Below are 25,537 nucleotides of genomic sequence, written 5' to 3'. Positions count from 1 at the left end.
TTTATTAATTTTTGTGTTAAGTAGTATCTGTAAACATTTTTCATATCTAAAATACCTTTTATCAGTTTTCATGTTATTTTCAGTTTAAAAAGGAAATCATTTTTTCCTTATAAAGTTAAAAAAAGATTTAGAATGTTATTTATGAAAACCAATTCTCCTTTTCCTTTCTGTTAAAAAAAACCCTTGCTTTCCAAATGTTAAACATAAAACTGATCTGAATTTCATGATGATGTTAAAAGTTCTAATTTTTTCTAAAATTCTTATTTTATTGAATTTTACTAACATATTTGATAAAGCGTTTTTGAAGATTTTTATTTCAAAGGCTTTACTTTACTTTACTTGAAAATTTTTATTATTACAAAAGCTTATTTCATGAAACTAATTGGTGGGCTCTAGTGGTAAAGAACCCACCTTCCAATGCAGGAGACATAAGACATATGGGTTCGATCCCTGGGTTAGGAAGATCCCATGGAGAAGGAAGTGGCAACCCACTCCAGTATTCCTGCCTGGAGGATCCATGGACAGAGGAGCCTGGCAAGCTATAGTCCATAGGGTCTGAAAGAGTCAGACACGACTGAAGTGACTTAGCACACATGCAATTTCATAAAGTTCTTTAATATTTTTCTCTTGATCACACATTAATTTTAACAGAAATTAAATGTCATTGAGGACAAAAAAGTTTAGTAATTTTTAATGATACAAATTTAGATCGTTATTTGAAGTCTACATTTATATATTAAGTAAAAACTGATGGACTTCCGTGGTTGTTGAGTGGTAAAGAACACACCTGCCAATGCAGGAAAGGAGGGTGTGATCCCAGGGTCAGTAAGATCCCCTGGAGAAGGGAATGGCAACCTACTCCAGTATTCTTGCCTGGAAAATTCCATGGACAAAGGAACCTGATGGGCTACAGTCCATGGAGTCAACAATAGAGTTGGACACAACATAGGGACTAAAAAGAACAACAGTTCACTAATTTGTATTGAAAATCAAGTGGATTTTATTTCAAAAATACAGATTATATTTTAAAATATAATTTATTTTTGATATTGATTTGTTATTTTTGATTTTGATATCTTATATATCAAAAGATGTTCCAGACTGATATTTGCACTGTATCATTAGACAATCCAGGACTTGGCTCATTATTGATAACATTTCTATTTTTTTCTAAGGTTCAAAAAATTCCCACTCATGATATCTAAAATACTTTGAAAATTTAAACCTTTGTCTCTTTTCCAGTGTTTTTAATAATTTATTATAAATTCCTAAATAATATTTAGTAAAATCTATATACTGTGGAAAACTCTGAAAGAGATGGGAATACTAGACCACCTGACTGGCCTCTTGAGAAACCTATATGCAGGTCAGGAAGCAACAGTTAGAACTGGACATGGAACAACAGACTGGTTCCAAATAGGAAAAGGAGTACATCAAGGCTGTATATTGTCACCCTGCTTATTTAACTTCTATGCAGAGTACATCATGAGAAACGCTGGGCTGGATGAAGCACAAGCTGGAATCAAGATTGTCGGGAGAAATATCAATAACCTCAGATATGCAGATGACACCACCCTTATGGCAGAAAGTGAAGAGGAACTAAAAAGCCTCTTGAGGAAAGTGAAAGAGGAGAGTGAAAAAGTTGGCTTAAAGCTCAACATTCAGAAAACTAAGATCATGGCATCTGGCCCCATCATTTCATGGCAAATAGATGGGGAAACAGTGGAAACAGTGTCAGACTTTATTTTTGGGGGCTCCAAAATCACTGCAGATGGTGATTGCAGCCATGAAATTAAAAGACACTTACTCCTTGGAAGGAAAGTTATGATCAACCTAGATAGCATATTCAAAAGCAGAGACATTACTTTGCCAACAAGGGTCCGTCTAGTCAAGGCTATGGTTTTTCCAGTGGTCATGTATCGATGTAAGAGTTGGACTGTGAAGAAAGCTGAGTGCTGAAGAATTGATGCTTTTGAACCGTGGTGTTGGAAAAGACTCTTGAGAGTCTCTTGGATCTCAGGGAGCTCCAACCAGTCCATTCTAAAGGAGATCAATCCTGAATGTTCATTGGAAGGACTGATGCTAAAGCTGAAACTCCAATTACTTTGGCCACCTCATGCAAAGAGTTGACTCATTGGAAAAGACTCTGATTCTGGGAGGGATTGGGGGCAGGAGGAGAAGGGATGACAGAGGATGAGATGGCTGAATGGCATCACCGACTCGATGGACATGAGTTTGAGTGAACTCCAGGAGTTGGTGATGGACAGGGAGGCCTGATGTGCTGCGATTCATGGAGTTGCAAAGAGTCAGACATGACTGAGCGACTGAACTGAACTGAACTGATGTACTGAGAACAATTTGTATGTGCTAGAAAGTAAACTAAAGTAAGCACCAAACAATTTAGAAATTCTAACTACTACATAAATCACACCTAATAAGAAATTGTGTGTGTGAGTGCTCAGTTGTATCCCACTCTTTGCAACCCCATGGACTGTAACCCACCAGGCTCCTCTGTTCATGGGATTTTCCAGGGAAGAAATCTGGAGTGGGTTGCCATTTCCTTCTCCGAAATAAGAAACTGATGTCTGTCAAAAAATCAATATAGTACATCGATTAAGGAATCTCCTTAAACTAATGAATCTGCCTGTAATGCGGAAGGCTTGGGTTTGATCCCTGGGTCAGGAAGATCCTCTGGAGAAGAGAATGGCAAGCCACTCTATTCTTGCCTGGAGAATCCCATGGACAGAGGAGCCTGGCAGGCTACAGTTGGTGGGCTCCCAAAGAGTCAGACATGACTGAGCGACTACCATTACTATTATGTAGTGCATAAAATGGACCCAACAAATTACTAGTTATGAAAACAGTTCAGATGTTATAAAAGGAATTCCATTTATCAAGTATCCTACAAGATATATCTTTTATCACACATACACAATTAACTTGGAATAATTTAATATTGCACTTTTTTTAAACAAAGTTGATCAGTTATTGTTGTTTAAGTTGTATCCAACTCTTTTGCAACCCCATGGATTGTAGCTTACCAGGCTCCTCTATCCATGGGATTTCCCAAGCAAGAATACTGGAGCAAGTTGCCATTTCCTTCTCCAGGGGATCTTCCTGACCTAGGGATCAAAACCATGTCTCCTGCATTGGCAGGCAAATTCTTTACCACTGAGGCACTAGAGAAGTGCTTATGAGTTATTACACTTTATCATAATATATTTTCCAGTATGTATGGCTGTATTTCAATATTTTAATAATTGCTAGGTCACATTGGTGCATAGTGACTGAATACAGGTTTGGAGTTAGGGCTTTGTGGGATGTTACCAGATAAGAGTGAGGTGTTATAGCCTAGGTTTTGAGCGGAAAGGCCCTTTTATTTCTGAGACATACTGAAATTGTCAGTGGGCTCTAGATTTGATTGCTGGGTAGGTGGCTCAAAGACTTCACATGCACACACTTAGGAACCTCTCTTCGGGGATTGTGTGTCCTAACACTGAGAATAGTATTATCTATAGTAGGGAATGGGAACTGTGAAAACCACCCTCCACATTCACCTCACTTCACTTACTCTTTATAAAGGTCTGCTTGTCTATGGAATGGTAGGAGACTAAAGGTTTTAATTCACTTATTAAATCAAGTCTTTAACATGTACTCTTCTTATCAACAAAGCTAGTGGTTGTTTAAAAATTTCTGAAGATCAATTGCAATCTGGATTGCAATTTTTAACTTAAAAACATCTGGTGTTTTCTTAAAAAAAAAAAGAAAAAAAAATCTGGTATTTTCTGCCTTATAACATTGACTTTATTTATTAGAATTAAAAAATTTTGAAATTTGTTCTAAATTAATGGTTCTTAACCACAGTCATGCATTTAAATCACCTGCAGAGTTTAAAGAACTATATATACACATTCTCAATTCCCCAGAACAGTGCTATGCTTCATAATCTTCAGATGGGGCAAGGGTGATGGACAGAATGTTGACACTTGGTTTCAAAGTTAACAATCACTTCTGATTTTCATCCATGACAAAAAAACTACTAGTCTAAAGAAATGTTAGGAAAAAAGAAGAAAAGCAAGAACATAATATGCTTTAAAAGTTAATAATAGAAAAATAAGTTTGAAGAGCAGCTGTGTTTGTATGCCACAAAATATGTGGTCTTTGTTTTCACCATAATCACACATCGCTTCCCAACAAAATGCTCTACCTACCAGGTTGTGGCGTGCATTCCAATGCACCAGCTCTTTTTGTTCTCCTACAATCTGGCTCAGAAAGGTTAGCAGTAAAAAAATGAAAAGACCATTTGTTGATTTTGCTAAACCCACCTTTTCCTTTTGCTATAAATACAAGGATATATCCAGAACACTCTTGCACAGCTAAGAGGAACGGGTGGAAAGTTTATAAGAATGATTTATCTTGATAGATGGATTTAATTCCAGTGATTCACAAACTTCAGTGTGCATTGGAATCAACTGGAGAGCTTGTTAAAGCACAGATTTTTGCCTCACTCCAGGGTTTCTTAAATTAGCAGGTCTGTGGGGGGTGCCCAGAAGTTGTATTTTTAAAACTCCTAGGTGATGCTGATACTGCTGATTCAGGGACCCTGTTTTGAAAACCAATGCTTTACTCTTTAGTAACACTCTTAAGTAGATAGATTTTAGCTGCCAAGAAAATGCTTTATTACATCTAAGAAGGTATCTTGATTTTTAAAATTATACAATTATTTAACATATATTTCTATAAATTAATTTGAATTGGGGCTATAATAATTTTACTGCTAGGATCTAGCATAAAGTTAACACTCTTCACCACCTACCATGGCTCCCAAATGCATACACTTTTCCCCAAGCTACATATTGTCTTCTTCCACCAAATAAGTAAAAAATTATGCCAGGCTATCTATTAATCAGTGGAGAGAAGAAAATCAGAACAAAAACTCCGGACATGAATGGAGATTCATTAATTTAGCTCAGTGCCCTAAAGAAAGCAATGCAAAATTTAATCCAACAATAGAGACTAAGTGAAATTAGCACCAAATATATATACTTTCTATGAAGTAGAGATGATTTAGTATTATTGTCACAGAGAATAATTAACATATGCCAGAAGTGCAATTTCATTGGTACATAATTTCACATGGGAAGAAACACGGTCAGACTCCAAACACTTGTTTTCTCGTGTCTGACATTCAGACCTCAATGAATAAATTTGTTCATTAGAAGTCTGCAAATTACAGACATATATTACTTGATGTGTTCAATATTTTTAATAAATCTTCCTCTAAATTGTTTTCCCCAGTGAAAAATTATATTCCCATTTAAAATAGTTTGATTCGTGGGGAAAAAAAGAAGCAATGTTTTAAGAGAGTAAATTTATTTTATAAGAATTTCTATTTTTCTGAAATTTCACTGATTTTACTGCTTGATCCCCTTTAGACATGCCCTGTAATGGTTTGCTTTTACTTACAGTGTTTCTGTTTTGAACCTATGTATTTCTTAAAAATCTGGGGAAAATCCATTTAAGTGGCACTATTAAGCAAATATTCTCTTAGTAAAGCACTTGTAGCTCTCCCTTACTTTCAAGTGGCCACCAATTGGAAATTGCTTTGTTAAGCAAACCATCTTTGAGACAGTCCACTTAGAAAGTTGCTACAGCTTTTAACACAGCTGAGTTTAAGGTCCCCTCAATTATACTGGCAGAATATATCCCCAAGTTTACACAGCTTCCCCAAACTATCATCCATTTTCAATTACAAGGAAACCTGAATAATTTTACTTTTTTCAAAGAGAACTAGAATCTTGCACTTCAGTACCAAGAATATGGTACCAATGTGGATGGGGGCAGAGTCGCTCACTCTGCAGTCATATTGGACCATGACCACCATGCTTCAGTACATGTGAAAACGCATGTTAGCCGCATTGCTGCTCAGGACTGGAAAAAAATGAGGTAAACCCAGCGCTTAACTCTCTCTCTCTTCTCTTTTTGCTTCTGTCTAGCCCAGGAACAACAGCAGCTGATACACAGCAAACAGGCTGAAAGTCACGCGGCTGTTGGCAGAGGAACATTGGAGCAGCAGCCCCAAGACTGTGGTGACCCAGGTCACAGATTGTAATTACTATTGTCCCTAACCCAATCATTGTCAACTCTATTTATGAAGACTTACAAACAATACATCACTTGCCTGTCAAATGTTTGATGATGGCACATTAACGTACCTCTTGACCCTTTGCTACTGCTGCTGTGTATTAGGTGAAACTGAATGAATTGCTGGTTCCCAGCAGGAAGGGAACATGTGTAATTATTGGAGCTCTCTGTACAGACACAGAGGGGAATAGAAATGCTGTCACACTAGGTTGTAAGGAATTCACAGGTTTTCAAATTTAAATCACATTATTGTCCTCCAAAGAGTACAATTATGGAAGAACTTTGGCATGGATGGAAGGACTTGATCATTTTAAAGCAGCTGAGAAGCCTTTCTTCCCTTGTTGGATAAGAGATTGCCAAGGTGTATTGATCACAGACTAGGGCAAAGAACTGTGGCTCAGAATCAACAAGAATATCATGTTGATCTAAAGTTGGCATGTCACATACTTTCTCATCTTTCTAATAAATATTTCACCATTCCTTTTAGGCTTCATCTCTTAGAAACATAAAGTTGGTTACTGCTAAAAACATCTATATTTGGCATATATCTAGTCATACAAAACAAGGCACTCAAATTGAGGAATATGATTTAAGGGAATCTCTTTAAGAATTCAGGTGAACATAGCTTATAAACTGTACTCAATTTTTGTTAAGGGGTCAAACTTCAGTATTTTCACAAAATACAATGAAACCCTCCTTGAATTATTGAAATCACATGTAAAGGTATGGAAAGTATCATTGCTTGATAAAGTGATTCTAATCAAATTCTGAATCTCTTTATCTCTCATTAAAGAATACCTCAGAAAATAAATGGCAACCCACTCCAGTACTCTTGCCTGGAAAATCCCATGGGCGGAGGAGCTTGGTAGGCTGCAGTCTATGGGGTTGAGAAGAGTCGGACACGACTGAGCGACCTCACTTTCACTTTTCACTTTTCACTTTCATGCATTGGAGAAGGCAATGGCAACCCACTCCAGTGTTCTTGCCTGGAGAATCCCAGGGACGGGGGAGCCTGGTGGGCTGCCATCTATGGGGTCGCACAGAGTCGGACACGACTGAAGTGACTTAGCAGCAGCAGTAAATAAAAAATTCTCAGAATATAGATACATACTACATATATATATATGTAGTATATGCATATATAGGTGTATGTATGTAGTATGTATGCACATGTATATGTATAAGGTTACACCTGTTCAATTTTGGAGCATTGGATTTGAAAGCAGAAGATAAGACATTAGCTTGGTAACCTCAAGCAATTTATTTTAGTTTTCTGATTCTCTATTTCCTCATCAATTGAAAACTTAACAGACAATCTTTAAGCAAAGAGAGACTGAAGATTCTGGGTAAAATTAAAACATTTTAGACTTCTAAGATATTAGAATGCTTTTTACAAATTTCTTCCCCTAAATAGTATAAAATTTAGGATGCCATTTGCCAAGTGTATATAATCTATATTTTCAAATATGAAGCACAAACATGGTTTATCTGAATTACCACACAATCTATCATGAGATTTGAGTGGTTTTAAATATGAATTTTTAAATGTTTCCTATTTTCTCATCTTATATATCAGCAGTGACACAAAAAATGACTGACCAGATGAACGACCAGGCAGTGAAACTAACCCTTCTGCAGAAGAAGATTGACAATATTTCTTTGGCCGTGAGTGATGTAAGGAGCACATATTCCTCACTAGAAGAGAAAATCAATGAAGACAAAGCCGGGGAATTTAAGTCTTTTCTAAAAGGTAAAAGTTAATTATTCATTTAGTTGAGACAGAAGGCAAATGACTCATTTATCTTTTCCCACATCATTTTAAGATCTTTTCTTTAGATTGGGAGGTAGAGAATTCTAAAACAGATTTTTGGGGGGAATAAGATACTTTAAAATCCCTTAATTTCTGAAATAATGTGAACCATCTAAATATATTTTTACTAATACAGACAAATCTTTGACTATTTCATCTGACCTGCTGACATTGTGTACCTAGTTATAGCCCTATTTGTATTCCTTTATAGTTAAAATGAGCTATACTTAATCTGCTTCCATTGTGGTTTCCAGTTCAAGATAAAGATGCAGTCCAGGGGAGCTTATCAAGGCACATAGATCCATGAATGTCTTAATATTGATAAAGATATTGAGAATAAATCTAAAATATATTATTACCCCAGAAACTATCTAGCTCATGGAATATAATCAATGAAATATATTCTAAATTCCATCAGGTCATTATTCATAGAAATCTGAGTCAGTTTTGCCTGAATTTTGTGCTCTTGAAATAGCAGTCTCTGTTTCTTTCTGGAGGATCTGCAGGATAATCCATTTCCTGTTCATTTGAGTTGTTAAAATTCATTTTCTTGCAATTGTAGGATTGAGGGTCCATTTTATTGATGACTAAATTTGTTCTCAGCTTCTAGAGGCTACTGCATTTCTTGGCTCATGGCCTTCTTCCATTTGCAAAAGCCAACTCAACAGCTGTTGAGTCCTCATGGCAGCTCTCAGACCCACTCTTCTGCCTTCTTCCTCATTAAGGACACATATGATTACATTGGACCCATCTGGATAATCCAGGATAATCTCCTCATTTCAAAGTTCTTAACCTTAATCATATCTGTCAAGATGCTATGGAAGGTAACATATTCACAGGTTCAGGCGATTAGGGACTGAACATCTTAGGGGCAGCATTATTCTGCCTACCAGAGAGTTTCATGTATAGTGAGTAATTGGTATGGTAGCAATACAATACGACCCCTTGATAATTTTAATAAATCCAACCTAAGGGGATCAGGGAAGGCTTCTACAAAGAAAAACCAAGTCAACTGATAAGTAATGGATCAGGAGGACTTAATTTGACAAAGAGATTTCAGGTAGACCATGGATATTCTAGACATGTGTTTTGGTTACTAGGAGCATCTCAATTCACTGGGCTTATTGTATGTTTCCAAGTTTCAGGATTACTTGTCCCTTTCACTTTATTTTGTACATAAAAAATATTCACTGTGTATCCCATTTCTACCACTCATGTTATTTTTTTTTCTATTTTATGTGGTTCACAAATGAAATAAAAAGGTGAAGATTTCCATATCATTTACTAATACAGAGCCATCATTATTTTTTCAGTCATGTAAATTATTAGTGCTATTAACCAACTGAAAGAAAGACTCTGTCTTACATTTCTGGTATGTCCCCTATGGCTAAAACCCATAGCAAGCATGAGAAAGGAATATATTTTCCCTGAAGTGATAGCATGAGAAAGAAGTTAAATAGGAACAGTACATGATCAGCTATAACCATCATAATAAAATTTATTTAACAAAATTTAGTTATCATGACCTGAATTAGGCCTGTCCGTAGCCTTTTGTGAACCTACTAACAAAAAAACTGGCCCTGACACAGGAAAAATATGCATTCATAGTAACAACAACAGTCCCTCTTCAATAAGAGGCATTAATTGTGAGCTGGGCCCAATCAGTTAAAAGAACCAGAGGGCTTGCAGTTAATGAATGTTCATACAGGGAACAAGAGCTAAATTCAGCCCCAAGGTACTGCACTTTCCCAGCAAAACCATGACCCTTCTCTCACTTATACTACATCAGACCGAGAAGCACTGCTTTATCTGCTAGGAGCTGGAGAAACTGTTTAAAATCAAATGCCCCAACACTTTTAGAGTTATCTAAATGTTATGAATAGGCCATGTGTTCACAGCCACAGGAGAGACATGCCAAGGTATCTGATATCAGATATACCTCTAAAGTTACCATATACAATATCGAATTGTTAGGAAGTAGTAGCACATTGAGTCACATGAAACAGAATCAACTACACTTAAAATGATGTGCTCCCTCAAATATTGACATAAGGCATTTTGACATATTTTTGCAAAAATTAGATTCTTGCACAGATGTTTCTATAGAAACAAATTACATGAATATTACCTGAAAAGCTTGTTTTCTTGAAACAAATTTTTAAAGCTAATAATCTGTTTGATTCCTTTTCAGACACTAGCTGTAATTTTTACCCTTTACCCAATGTAGTTTTCCATTAAAATTTTAAAGCATGAATTGTTACTTTTATTGTTTATTTTTTTCATAATTACGTTATTCAGGATTCTGTATTGAATTTTATACCTACTTACAGTGTTTTCACCTATTTTCATTCTTTTCCTGATTTTCAGATCATGCTGCTTTCCCTTTTTAAAATCTATTGTTACTGTTGCCATTATTCACAATTAATAAATTCAGTTACACTTAAGTTTTATTTTACCTTGTCAATCTTTTTTTCTTTTTAAATTAATTAATTTATTTTACTTTACAATAGTCTATTGGTTTTGCCAAACATTGACTTGAATCCGCCATGAGTGTACATGTGTTCTCCATCCTGAACCCCCATCCCACCTCCCTCCCTGTACCATCCCTCTGGGTCATCCCAGTGCACCAGCCCAGAGCATCCTGTATCATGCATCAAACCTGGACTGGCAATTCGTTTCACATATGATATTTTACATGTTTCAGTGCCATTCTCCCATATCATCCCACCCTTGCTCTCTCCTACAGAATCCAAAAGACTGTTCAATACATATGTGTCTCTTTTGCTGTCTCACATACAGGGTTATCGTTACCTTCTTTCTAAATTCCATATATATGCGTTAGTATACCATATAGATGTTTTTCTTTCTGGCTCACTTCATTCTGTATCAGATCAGATCAGATCAGATCAGTCGCTCAGTAGTGTCTGACTCTTTGTGATCCCATGAATCGCAGCACACCAGGCCTCCCTGTCCATCACCAACTCCCGGAGTTCACTCAGACTCATGTCCATCGAGTCAGTGATGCCATCCAGCCATCTCATCCTCTGTCATCCCCTTCTCCTCCTGTCCCCAATCCCTCCCAGCATCAGAGTCTTTTCCAATGAGTCAACTCTTCACATGAGGTGGCCAAAGTACTGGAGTTTCAGCTTGAGCATCATTCCTTCCAAAGAAATCCCAGGGCTGATCTCCTTCAGAATGCACTGGTTGGATCTCCTTGTAGTCCAAGGGACTCTCAAGAGTCTTCTCCAACACCACAGTTCAAAAGCATCAATTCTTCGGCGCTCAGCCTTCTTCACAGTCCAACTCTCACATCCATACATGACCACAGGAAAAACCATAGCCTTGACTAGATGAACCTTTGTTGGCAAAGTAATGTCTCTGCTTTTGAATATGCTATCTAGGTTGGTCATAACTTTCTTTCCAAGGAGTAAGCGTCTTTTAATTTCATGGCTGCAATCACCATCTGCAGTGATTTTGGAGCCCAGAAAAATAAAGTCTGACACTGTTTCCACTGTTTCCCCATCTATTTCCCATGAAGTGGTGGGACCGGATGCCATGATCTTCGTTTTCTGAATGTTGAGCTTTAAGCCAGCTTTTTCACTCTCCACTTTCACTTTCATCAAGAGGCTTTTTAGTTCCTCTTCACTTTCTGCCATAAGGGTGGTGTCATCTGCATATCTGAGGTTATTGATATTTCTCCCGGCAATCTTGATTCCAGCTTGTGCTTCTTCCCGTCCAGCGTTTCTCATGATGTACTCTGCATACAAGTTAAATAAGCAGGGTGACAATATACAGCATTGACGAACTCGTTTTCCTATTTGGAACCAGTCTGTTGTTCCATGTCCAGTCCTAACTGTTGCTTCCTGACCTGTATACAGATTTCTCAAGAGGCAGATCAGGTGATCTGGTATTCCCATCTCTTTCAGAATTTTCCACAGTTTATTGTGATCCACACAGTCAAAGGCTTTGGCATAGTCAATAAAGCAGAAATAGATGTTTTTCTGGAACTCTCTTGCTTTTTCCATGATCCAGCAGATGTTGGCAGTTTGATCTCTGGTTCCTCTGCCTTTTCTAAAACCAGCTTGAACATCAGGAAGTCCATGGTTCACGTATTGCTGAAGTCTGGCTTGGAGAATTTTGAGCATTACTGTACTAGCGTGTGAGATGAGTGCAATTGTGCGGTAGTTTGAGCTTTCTTTGGCATTGCCTTTCTTTGGGATTGGAATGAAAACTGACGTTTTCCAGTCCTGTGGCCACTGCTGAGTTTTCCAAATTTGCTGGGATATTGAGTGCAGCACTTTCACAGCATCATCTTTCAGGATTTGAAAGAGCTCAACTGGAATTCCATCACCTCCACTAGCTTTGTTCATAGTGATGCTTTCTAAGGCCCACTTGACTTCACATTCCAGGATGTCTGGCTCTAGGTCAGTGATCACACCATCGTGATTATCTGGGTCATGAAGATCTTTTTTGTTCAGTTCTTCTGTGTATTCTTGCCATCTCTTCTTAATATCTTCTGCTTCTGTTAGGTCCATACCATTTCTGTCCTTTATCGAGCTCATCTTTGCATGAAATGTTCCTTTGGTATCTCTGATTTTCTTGAAGAGATCCCTAGTCTTTCCCATTCTGTTGTTTTCCTCTATTTCTTTGCATTGATCGCTAAAGAATAGGCTCCAGTTTCATCCATCTCATTAGAACTGATTCAAATATATTCTTTTTAGTGGCTGAGTAATATTCCATTGTGTATATGTACCACAGCTTTCTTATCAATTCATCTGCTGATGGACATCTAGGTTGGTTCCATGTCCTGGCTATTATAAACATTGCTGCGATGAACATTGGGGTACACATGTCTCTCTCGATTCTGGTTTCCTTGGTGTGCATGCCCAGCAGTGGGATTGCTGGATCGTATGGCAGTTCTGGAGAAGGCAATGGCACCCCACTGTAGTTCTCTTGCCTGGAAAATCCCATGGATGGTGAAGCCTGGTAGGCTGCAGTCCATGGGGTCGCTAAGAGTTGGACGCAACTGAGCGACTTCACTTTCACTTTTCACTTTCATGCATTGGAGAAGGAAATGACAACCTACTCCAGTGTTCTTGCCTGGAGAATCTCAGGGACGGGGGAGCCTGGTGGGCTGCCGTGTCTGGGGTCGCACAGAATCGGACATGACTGAAGCGACTTAGCAGCAGCAGCAGCATGGCAGTTCTATTTCCAGTTTTTTAAGGAATCTCCACACTGTTCTCCATAGTGGCTGTACTAGTTTGCAATCCCACCAACAATGTAAGGGGGTTCCCTTTTCTCCACACCCTCTCCAGCATTTATTGCTTGTAGACTTTTGGATAGCAGACATTCTGACTGGCCTGAAATGGTACCTCATTGTGGTTTTGATTTGCATTTCTCTGATAATGAGTGATGTTGAGCATCTTTTCATGTGTTTGTTAGCCATCTGTATATCTTCTTTGGAGAAATGTCTGTTTAGTTCTTTGGCCCACTTTTTGATTGGGTCTTTTATTTTCCTGGAATTGAGCTGCCAGAGTTGCTTGTATATTTTTGAGATTAATTCTTTGTCCATTGCTTCTTGCTATTATTTTCTCCCATTCTGAAGGCTGTCTTTTCACCTTGCTTATAGTTTCCTTTGTTGTGCAGAAGGTTCTAATTTTAATTATGTTCCATTTGCTTATTTTTGCCTTTATTTCCAATATTCTGGGAGGTGGGTCATAGAGGGTCCTGCTGTGGTTTATGTCAGAGAGTGTTTTGCCTATGTTTTCCTCTAGGAGTTTAATAGTTTCTGGTCTTATGTTTAGATCTTTAATCCATTTTGAGTTTATTTTTGTGTATGGTGTTAGAAATGTTCTAGTTTCATTCTTTTACAAGTGGTTGATCAGATTTCCCAGCACCACTTGTTAAAGAGATTGTCTTTAATCCATTGTATATTCTTGCCTCCTTTGTCAAAGATAAGGTGTCCATATGTGTGTGGATTTATCTCTGGGCTTTCTATTTTGTTCCATTGATCTATATTTCTGTCTTTGTGCCAGTACCATACTGTCTTGATGACTGTGGCTTTGTAATAGAGACTGAAGTAAGGCAGGTTGATCCTCCAGTTCCATTCTTCTTTCACAAGATTGCTTTGGCTATTTGAGGTTTTTTTGTATTTCCATACAAATTGTGAAATTATTTGTTCTATTTCTCTGAAAAATACCATTGGTAGCTTGATAGGGATTGCATTGAACCTATAGATTGCTTTGGGTAGTATACTCATTTTCACTATATTGATTCTTCCAATCCATGAACACGGTATATTTCTCCATCTATTTGTGTCGTCTTTGATTTCTTTCACCAGTGTTTTATAGTTTTCTATATATAGGTCTTTTGTTTCTTTAGGTAGATATATTCCTAAGTATTTTATTCTTTTCGTTGCAATGGTGAATGGAATTGTTTCCTTAATTTCTCTTTCTGTTTCTCATTGTTAGTGTATAGGAATGCAAGGGATTTCTGTGTGTTAATTTTATATCCTGAAACTTTACTATATTCATTGATTAGCTCTAGTAATTTTCTGGTGGAGTCTTCAGGGTTTTCTATGTAGAGGATCATGTCATCTGCAAACAGTGAGAGTTTTACTTCTTTTCCAATCTGGATTCCTTTTATTTATTTTTCTGCTCTGATTGCTGTGGCCAAAACTTCCAAAACTATGTTGAATAGTAGTGGTGAGAGTGGACACCCTTGTCTTGTTCCTGACTTTAGGGGAAATGCTTTCAATTTTTCACCATTGAGGATAATGTTTGCTGTGGGTTTATCATATATGGTTTTTATTATGTTGAGGTATGTTCCTCCTATGCCTGCTTTCTGGAGGGTTTATATCATAAATGGATGTTGAATTTTGTCAAAGGCTTTCTCTGCATCTATTGAGAAAGTCATATGGTTTTTATCTTTCAATTTGTTAATGTGGTGTATCACATTGATTGATTTGCGGATATTGAAGAATCCTTGCATCCCTGGGATAAAGCCCACCTGGTCATGGTGTATGATCTTTTTAATATGTTGTTGGATTCTGTTTGCTAGAATTTTGTTAAGGATTTTTGCATCTATGTTCAAAAGTGATATTGGCCTATAGTTTTCTTTTTTTGTGTGGCAGCTTTGTCAGGTTTTGGTATTAGGGTGATGGTGGCCTCATAGAATGAGTTTGGAAGTTTACCTTCCTCTGCAATTTTCTGGAAGAGTTTGAGAAGAATAGATGTTAGCTCTTCTCTAAATTTTTGGTAGAATTCAGCTGTGAAGCCGCCTGGACCTGGGCTTCTGTTTGCTGGAAGATTTCTGATTACAGTTTCAATTTCTGTGCTTGTGATGGGTCTGTTAAGATTTTCTATTTCTTCCTGGTTCAATTTTGGAAAGTCGTACTTTTCTAAGAATTTGTCCATTTCTTCCAAGTTGTCCATTTTATTTGCAATAGTTGCGGATAATAGTCGCTTATGTTCCTTTGTATTTCTGTGTTGTCTGTTGTGATCTCTCCATTTTCATTTCTAATTTTGTTGATTTGATTTTTCTCCCTTTGTTTCTTGATGAATCTGGCTAATGGTTTGTCAGTTTTATTTATCCTCTCAAAGAACCAGCTTTTGGTTTTGAAGTTTGCTTTAGAAATAGGGTCTGTCTGTCTTTTTATTTTTTTTGCAAGGTAATAGGTTATAAAAATGAAAATTAAAGGAGTAATGGGGACTTAAAAATAATAAAAAAATAAAATAAAATATATATTTTTTAATTTAAAAAATGATAATAGTAAAAATATGTATATAAGACTTTCTCTGGAGCTGTTGCAGACAGTGTGGGGTCAGTTCATTTTCAGATAGTTCCTTGGTCTGGCTTGTACTTCTCATGGTCTATAGGCCCCTTCCTATGTAGTCGGTGCTAACTACAGGGTTTTAATCTATTGCACCTGTCACTTCCAAAGCAGTTCCCTCTGTTTATTTTAGCTTCTTCTGTTTGCTAGTCTCTTCAGTGTCTAATTTCCACCCTGACACAAGGGGCACGGTGGTGGTCTCTTTTTTTTTTAGGCTCGCTTGTTCAGTTATGCTTTAGGGAGGGAGGAACACTGCAAACAAATATCACTGGCATGTGTTCACAGTGATTCAGCTACACTGGGTTTGCCCCCGCTCACGGCGTGTGTGCTTTCCCAGTCTACATTGCCTAGGCTCTAGGTTACTCTGCTGGGAACTGTCTGACACCGGCCCTGGGTTGTGTGCACTTCCCAGGTCTAAGCCGTTCAGGTTTGGGTACTCGGGTACTCCACAAAGGCACAGACTTGGTTGGGCCTGCATTTTGCGCCTGTCCCAGGTCTGAGCAGCCCAGGTGACCAGTTTCTTGGGGTGCATAGTCACCCCCAGTTGAAGGCTGTGACTTATCCCCTCCCCCATCCCAGCCACTCAGTTTTCTGAGTGTACAATGGGCGCACCTTCTCATGTGTGCCAAGTATCTCTTCTGGGAAGCTGATCTCTGGCTGCTGTGACCCTCCTGGTGGATGTTGACCGTCCAGAATCCCAAGAAGTCTTAGTTAGCAATGAAGTCTGTTTGTAGTTTGGTATAGGATGCCTCTCTGGGGCCGCGATTGCCCCCTTCAGGCTCTGGCTGCCTTCGCCTGCCTGTCCCCTGCAGGGGATGGGCCGGTCCCAGCCTGTTAGCTCTGCTCAGTCCTGTGTTCTGCAAACGTGCCTGGCGGTGGTTAGGGCTTTTTGCTGGATCACGGGATAGCTGTCCCACAGCCTGGATTGCTATCTCAAGCTAGTTCCCTCAGATTGCCCTCAGGGCATTCAGGACCAGTCTTTATCCTAAGCAATGCCGCCCACTCCTCCCTGCTCCTCCCCAGCTTGCTAGTGGGGGATGCAAGCATATGGGCTGTTGCACCGGTGGGAGTTGCTGTTAGGCACATTATCTGTGGGTTTTAATTATGTATTTATTTTTCCTCCCCATTATTTTGCCCTCTGAGATTCCAAGGCTCGCCACAGACCCATCGGAGAAATTGTTTTCTGGCGTTTGGAAACTTCTCTCTTTTTAAAGCCTCCCTTCCTGGGACGGATCTCCATCCCTACCTCTTTTGGCTTTCTTTTTATCTTTTATATTTTGTCCTACCTCCTTTTGAAGACAATGGGCTGCTTTTATGGGTGCCTGATGTCCTCTGACAGCATTCAGAAGTTGTTCTGTGGAATTTGTTTGGCGCGCAAATGTTCTTTCGATGAATTTGTGGGGGAGAAAGTGGTCTCCCCGTCCTATTCCTCTGCCATCTTAGGACCACTGCCCCTACCTTGTCAATCTTGAAAAACATTTTAAAGCCAAAATTGTTAGGTTATAAATTTCAGAGAAGTCTGATTCCTAACCTTAATTATTTTATTGTGTTTCATCTAGTTGTTGCCATGAAAATTAAAGATGATTTTAACTAACAGGAAATGACTAAATGATTCTATATAAAGTGCCATAAAAATATCATTTCTATTAAGTGGTGCCTTACACTCAGCGAAGCTACCGTATTCTATGTTAAATGTCATAAATCTCATTGGCCAAATTTCATTTTCTATGTAGCATCTAGAATATACTCAATGAAGATTTGTTGTATAAATGAGTGGTGTGTCAAATGCTAAGTAAAATTTAAAAAATAAAAATACTTAAAAATCTTTCTTGGTATAATTGTTCATGTTAGTAAATGCAAAAGCTAGACTGTGTCAGTATAATTTATCTTAACTGCAGCTATTTAATCTTTTCTAATAAACTTAGCTTTTTTTTAGTATTTTGGTGCTGTGTGTCACTGATTACTCGTTCATACTTCACATGCTTTTTTTTTTCTATTACATACAAGTTGATTTTCACTTACTTATAGTTTTTAGACTAAGTTTATTTCAGTGCCCAATGGGTTTAGAAATGTAAATTTTGTGCTCTAGAAATCCTAAAGCCTAAAAGATCTATTAACAACATTCATCTTTAGTGTTTATGATTTCTAAGGAAATATTTATCCAGTCACAGCTTTGTCTTTGTACCACATTAATTACCAAGTATCAAGATGCTCAAGCAATACATCATTCCATTTGATATAATTGCTCTTTCACAATATGCTTTATGTAAGTCTCTCAAGCAACTTAAATACTTTTTAAAACTTGCTTACAAAATAGAGACATGTAGAGACTATATATTTTTACTTGCTAATCATTTTTCTTGAATAGTCTTCATAGTAGCCATAACTTGTTTCACAATACTCCATAGTGCAGACCTTCAATTTAAAATACTTTGTAATATGTTACCTGTATTTTGCATTATAAATGTTGGCTACTTGTTGGATTTGAATGGACATATCTTCCATTTATATCTGTTTCATTGCCACATACTATAAATATGCCTCAAATATGTTTTAGTTTTTCCACTTTCTGTTTTTGTATGTAACTGGTTTGTCTGTTTTTACATTTTAAAAATATTTATTTCCTGTTTTAAATGATTCTGAATAGTTCAAGAGTTTTTTCCTCTTTTCCCTTTTTTTTTAATGCTGCTTTTTGAATGTCCATAATTCTGGCTTGTGATCAATCTGTTCTTTCTAAAAGGGAGGTATTAATATGTACTTTATTAATGGCAAGTTAATAAACTCTCCCCTTTTTGTTAAGCATTAGTGTAATGATATTGTAAATTAACTATACTTCAATTAAAAAATTAAATAAAGAATTATCAAACTAAAATTAAATAAATAAAATCACCTAAAAAAGAATTAACATCATGTTATGATAGGTCATGTATATCTTAAATTTCTGTCTTTATTTGACTTAGTTTTGTGGTTCCCCAAACATCTCATTATTTTTATTTCATTGTTATTATGAACTATTGTTGAATTTTGTGATTATTACTTCTTATTGCTCCTCATTTGGGAACCTCATGAAATTTCTTTCTGCAGTCAACATATTAAGTTTTAGAAGCACAAAATACAAGCTCTGAAACCTAATTACAGTTGACCCTTTATCAACATAGGTTTGAATCTCCTGGGCCCACTTACATAAACATAAGCAAACTTTTCTCAGTAGTACATACTACAGTGCCTCACAATCCACAGTCAGTTGGTTGAATCTAAGGATGTGGAACTGTGGATTCAGAGATTTGTTGTTTAGTCGCTCAGTCATGTCCAACTCCTTTGTGACCCCATGGACTGTAGCACACCAGGATTTCCCAGCTAAGAATACTGGAGTGAGTTGCCATTTTCTTTTCCAGGGGGTCTTCCTGACCTAGGGATCAAACCATGTTTCCTGCTTTGGCAGGTAGGTCCTTTACCACTGAGCCACCAGGGATTCACAGGAACCTTGGATATAATGGAGGGCCACTACAGATAATATGTGGAGTTTTGGCTGTGCAGAGGGCTGGTGCCCCAATCCCTGCTTTGTTCAAGGGTCAACTGTACTAGAAAGCTAATAAACAGTCACGAGCTAACACCAGGTACTAAGGCAGAAAGCCCCAAACCATTTATTTTCATATAAAACTAAGGCTAGAATCATTGCATACAAGGGTCTGTTAACTGAAGTCCATTGTATTTCCTTCATGTCTTTTTGTCCAAAGAAACTTAGTTCTACAGTTCTAGTGTGTACTACCTGCAACTGATTTTTTCCCCCCTCAGACTTATAAAAAAATAAAATAAAATAATACTAAATAGCACCCATACAACACATTATCCAATCCATGTATGTCATTATCACACTTACCTTTTAGACAATAAAGTCATAAATGTTCTAAATTAAAAAAAAAAAAAGAAGTGATCACCTTGTAGGAATACCAGTAATTTTTTAAAATTTCCTAAGCAAATGTAGTCAAGAAATATTTTTATTTCATGTCATTAATGTTTAGTCACAAACTTTTATCTTTTTAGAGATATAAAGAGTTTACACAGTTAAAATCATATGTCATTTATTGTTGTTTCTTATTTCTTTATCCAGGCCTAAAGTCCAAAAGCATTAATGATCTGGTAAAAGAAATAGTAAGAGAACAATTTAAAATTTTTCAAAATGACATAGAAGAGACCGTAGCGCAGCTCTTCAAGACTGTATCAACCGTCTCCAAGGAACTTGAAAATGTCAGACAAATAATTCAACAAGTTAATGAATCTGTAATTTCAGTAGCAGTCCAGCAAAAGTCTGTTTTAATGCAAGAAAACAGGCCTACTTCAATTGATATACTGGACCTGAAAGATCACATTGTAAATATTAGACAAGAAATGACCCTTATGTGTGAGAAGCCTGTTAAAGAACTAGAAGCAAAGCAGACTCATTTAGAAGATGCTCTAGAACAGGAGCGCTCCAGGAGAATTCTGTATTATGAATCCCTCAACAAGACCCTTTCTAAAATGAAGGAAGTGCAAGAGCATCTTTTATCAACTGAACAAGTATCAAATCAGAAGACTGTTTTAATTCCTGTATCAGTTAGCAATAACATCACTGAATACGTATCTACTTTACATCAGAGTATAAAGAAACAAGGTTTGATGTTGTTGCAGATATCTGATGATTTGCATGCCCAAGACAGCAAGATAAACAATCTCACCGTTGCTTTGGAGATGGAGAAAGAATCTGTCAGGGAGGAATGTGAAGATATGTTATCCAAGTACAGAGATGATTTTAAAATTCAAATTAAGGACACAGAAGAGAATTTACAAGTTTTAAACCAAACATTGGTTGAGTTTCTCTTTCCAATGGACAATAAAATGGACAAAATGAATGAGCAACTAAATGATTTGACTTATGATATGGAGATTCTTCAACCCTTGCTCGAGCAGGGAGCATCCTTGAGAGAGACAATGACTTACGAACAACCAAAGGAAGTAGTAGCTACAAAGAAAAAAGTGGAAAGTCTGACTAGTGCTGTTAACAGTCTTAACGTACTTACCAAAGAGCTTACAAGAAGATACAACTTACTTAGAAATGAAATACAGAGTCGTGGGGATGCCTTAGAGAGACGTATTGATGAACATGCCTTAGAAATGGAAGATGGTCTAAATAAAACAATAACTATTGTAAATGATGCCATTGATTTCATTCAAGACAACTATGTATTAAAAGAAACTTTAAATATAATAAAGTATAATCCTGAGATCCATCATAAATGTACCCAAAATATGGACACTATATTGACATTTATTTCTCAGTTCCAACATTTGAATGACTCTATTCAGATTTTGGTCAATGACAATCAGAGATATAACTTTGTTCTGCAAGTTGCCAAGGCCCTTGCATATATTCCTAAAGATGAAAAACTAAGGCCATCCAACTTTCAAAAGATTTCCAAAATGTTCAATGAAACCAGTTCCCAAGTGATAAAATTCCAGAAAAATATAAGTCATCTGGAGGAAAAAATACTCTCAGCCACAAAAATTTCCAAAAATTTTGAAACTCGGTTGCAAGGCATTGAGTCTAAAGTGACCAAGATGCTCACACCTTACCATGTTTCACTAAAAAAAGACAGTGCGGCTACAAATGAGGGCAACCAGGCTCTACAACTGCAGGTATTAAATTCCAGATTTAAAGCACTAGAAGCAAAATCCATCCATCTTTCTATTAATTTCTCTTTAATTAACAAGACTCTCTATGAAGTAGTAACAACATGTCATGATGCTTCTAGAAGTATATCAGAACTAAATGCTACCATACCCAAGAGGATAAAAGATTCCCTACCAAATATACAACTTCTTCAGACAAGTCTGACAGAATATGTGGAATCAGTAATTGAAATAAAAACTCAAATTGCCCTATCTAATTTAACTTGGTATATAAATCAATCATTGTCCAGTAGTCTTGCAAATATTGTCAAGTCACAGAAGCAGATAAAAGCATCACTGAAGAAACCAAATACTCTTAAAACAACAGTGAACCTGACAACTGTCCAGATAGGCCGGGCCCAAAGAAACACAGACAACGTTCTACTTCCTGGTAAGCTATTATCAAAAAATAACTTTTAATCATTTTCCTATTTAAGTCTATTTAGTAGATATGCATCGTTTAGCAAGATCATAATCTTTGGCACTTAACTGAGCTTGGATAAATAGTTAAGTAATTCAAAGATCTCTGATACATTATTTGAATCTTATTTCATCCTGTGTAAAGCAGTTATCAATACAAAACAAATGCTTATAGTGTAAATACTTGTTCTATATGTCTTAACTTTTTTTCTGACAGGCCCCCAATAAAAAGATCAAGCTTGCTCTTGTAGAACATTTTCTTGCATATGTAATTAAAGGAATTTATTAGACAATGAGCTCCTTGATGAATAAGACTAGATTGTGTTCTGTTCATTTTGGTGTTATGTGGCAAAATGTTTGGTGTGTCATAGGAACTCAGTGTATATCTGTTGAATGACTGGCCCAGTGAATGTACAGTGAGCAGGGATTCAGTTTGGGCTGATGATAGAAGGCCTTGAATGACAAGCTAAGTATCTTAGTCCCTTTGGGCTGCTTTAACAAAATTTCACAGACTGGGTAAATTACAAACAACAGAAATTTACTTATCAACATTGTAGAGGCTGGGGAAACTAAAATTAAGCTGCCAGCATAGTAACAATCTGGTGAGGGCCCTTTTCCTTGTTCACTTGGTTCTGGTAATCACTAGCTGTATCCTCACATGGGAGAAGGGGTGAAGGAGCCTGTGAGGTCTCTTTGATAAGAACACTAATCCCATTCATGAGGGCACAACCCTCATCTCCATAGCAACTCCAAAGGTCCCACCTCCTGTCATCAACAGTGGGGGTTATATTTCAACCTATAAATTTTGGGAGACACATTCCAGGCAGGTAGACATGATTTTGTAAAGAGTGCTCTTTGGATATTTCGAGCAGAGGGTTGGGGTATGGTGAGAACTGTGTCTCAGGAGCATGAAGCCAGCAGTTGTGTGTAGCATGAAATTAGAGTAGGACATTATTGGCAAAATCGTAAGAACCAGATCTCGGGAAGAGGTAGCAGAATCAGAGGAGATGGGTATGAATAATGTAAAAGTAATATTCAGTTCAGTTCAGTTCAGTCGCTCAGTCATGTCCGACTCTTTGCGACCCCATGAATCGCAGCATGCCAGGCCTCCCTGTCCATCACCAACTCCCGGAGTTCACTCTGACTCATGTCCATCGAGTCAGTGATGCCATCCAGCCATCTCATCCTCTGGCGTCCCCTTCTCCTCTTGCCCCCAATCCCTCCCAGCATCAGAGTCTTTTCCAATGAGTCAACTCTTCGCGTGAGGTGGCCAAAGTACTGAGGTTTCAGCTTTAGCATCATTCCTTCCAAAGAAATCCCAGGGCTGATCTCTTTCAGAATGGACAGGTTGGATCTCCTTGCAGTCCAAGGGACTCTCAAGAGTCTTCTCCAACACCACAGTTCAAAAGCATCAATTCTTCCACGTTAAGCTTTCTTCACAGTCCAACTCTCACATCCATACATGACCACAGGAAAAACCATAGCCTTGACTAGACGAACCTTTGTTGGCAAAGTAACGTCTCTGCTTTTGAATATGCTATCTAGGTTGGTCATAACTTTCCTTCCAAGGAGTAAGCGTCTTTTAATTTCATGGCTGCAGTCACCATCTGCAGTGATTTTGGAGCCCAAAAAAATAGTCTGACACTGTTTCCACTGTTTCCCCATCTATTTCCCATGAAGTGATGGGACTGATGCCATGATCTTAGTTTTCTGAATGTTGAGCTTTAAGCCAACTTTTTCACTCTCCTCTTTCCCTTTCCTCTAGAGGCTTTTTAGTTCCTCTTCACTTTCTGCCATAAGGGTGGTGTCATCTGCATATCTGAGGTTATTAATATGTCTCTCAGCAATCTTGATTCCAGCTTGTGCTTCTTCCAGCCCAGCATTTCTCATGATGTACTCTGCATAGAAGTTAAATAAGCAGGGTGACAATATACAGCCTTGATGAACTCCTTTTCCTATTTGGAACCAGTCTGTTGTTCCATGTCCAGTTCTAACTGTTGCTTCCTGACCTGCATATAGGTTTCTCAAGAGGCAGGTCAGGCCGTCTGGTATTCCCATCTCTTGAAGAATTTTCCACAGTTTATTGTGATCCACACAGTCAAAGGCTTTGGCATAGTCAATAAAGCAGAAATAGATGTTTTTCTGGAACTCTCTTGCTTTTTCATCATCCAGCGGATATTGGCAATTTAATCTCTGGTTCCTCTGCCTTTTCTAAAATCAGCTTGAACATCTGGAAGTTCATGGTTCACGTATTGCTGAAGCCTGGCTTGGAGAATTTTGAGCATTACTTTACTAGCGTGTAAGATGAGTGCAATTGTGCAGTAGTTTCAACATTCTTTGGCATTGCCTTTCTTTGGGATTGAAATGAAAACTGACCTTTTCCAGTCCTGTGGCCACTGCTGAGTTTTCCAAATTTGCTGACATATTGAGGGCAGCACTTTCACAGCATCGTCTTTCAGGATTTGAAATAGCTCAACTGGAATTCCATAACCTCCACTAGCTTTGTTCGTAGTGATGCTTTCTAAGGCCCACTTGACTTTACGTTCCAGGATGTCTGGCTCTAGGTGAGTGATCACACCATCGTGATTATCTGGGTCATGAAGATCTTTTTTGTACAGTAGTTTTGTATATTCTTGCCACCTCTTCTTAATATTCTGCTTCTATTAGGTCCATACCATTTCTGTCCTTTATCAAGCTCCTCTTTGCATGAAATGTTCCCTTGATATCTCTAATTTTCTTGAAGAGATCTCTAGTCTTTCCCATTCTGTTGTTTTCCTCTATTTCTTTGCATTGATCGCTGAGGAAGGCTTTCTTCTCTCTTCTTGCTATTCTTTGGAACTCTGCATTCAGATGCTTTTATCTTTCCTTTTCTCCTTTGCTTTTCACTTCTCTTCTTTTCACAGCTATTTGTAAGGCCTTCCCAGACAGCCATTTTGCTTTTTTGAATTTCTTTTCCATGGGGATAGTCTTGATTCCTGTCTCCTGTACAATGTCACGAACCTCTGTCCATAGTTCATCAGGCACTCTTTCAATCAGATCTAGTCCCTTAAATCTATTTCTCACTTCCACTGTATAATCATAAGGAATGGATTTAGGTCATAACTGAATGGTCTAGTGGTTTTCCCTACTTTCTTCAATTTCAGTCTGAATTTGGCAATAAGGAGTTCATGATCTGAGCCACAGTCAGCTCCTGGTCTTGTTTTTGCTGACTGTATAGAGCTTCTCCATCTTTGGCTGCAAAGAATATAATCAATCTGATTTTGGTGTTGACCATGTGGTGATGTCCATGTGTAGAGTCTCCTCTTGTGTTGTTGGAAGAGGGTGTTTGCTATGACCAGTGCATTCTCTTGGCAAAACTCTATTAACCTTTGCCCTTCTTCATTCCATATTCCAAGGCCAAATTTGCCTGTTACTCCAGGTGTTTCTTGACTTCCTACTTTTGCATCGCAGTCCCCTATAATGAAAAGGACATCTTTTTTGGGTGTTAGTTCTAAAAGGTCTTCTAGGTCTTCATAGAGCCATTCCACTTCAGCTTCTTCAGCGTTACTGGTTGGGTCATAGACTTGGATTACTGTGATATTGAATAGTTTGCCTTGGAAACGAACAGAGATCATTCTGTCATTTTT

The 25,537-nt window shown here is 37.7% G+C and overlaps 1 protein-coding gene across 3 annotated transcripts in view; it reads left to right on the top strand.

Moving 5' to 3' along the window:
* MMRN1 (multimerin 1) overlaps nucleotides 1-25,537 on the top strand; it is a 75,953-nt gene that overhangs the window by 32,363 nt on the left and 18,053 nt on the right. The window contains exons 4-6 of one of the 3 annotated variants that reach the window (XM_044946228.2): nucleotides 5,997-6,089; nucleotides 7,721-7,894; nucleotides 19,897-21,882. In XM_044946228.2, the coding sequence (XP_044802163.2) occupies nucleotides 5,997-6,089; nucleotides 7,721-7,894; nucleotides 19,897-21,882 (2,253 nt within the window). Of the gene's footprint in view, nucleotides 1-5,996; nucleotides 6,099-7,720; nucleotides 7,895-19,896; nucleotides 21,883-25,537 lie in introns of all 3 variants that reach the window. The other 2 variants (XM_006066275.4, XM_006066274.4) reach the window with 2 other exon arrangements.

The sequence above is a fragment of the Bubalus bubalis genome, chromosome 7 (assembly GCF_019923935.1).
Source record: "Bubalus bubalis isolate 160015118507 breed Murrah chromosome 7, NDDB_SH_1, whole genome shotgun sequence".
NCBI lineage: Eukaryota > Metazoa > Chordata > Mammalia > Artiodactyla > Bovidae > Bubalus > Bubalus bubalis.
Note: the sequence above shows the minus strand (reverse complement) of the source record. Positions and strands in the feature narration are given on the sequence as shown.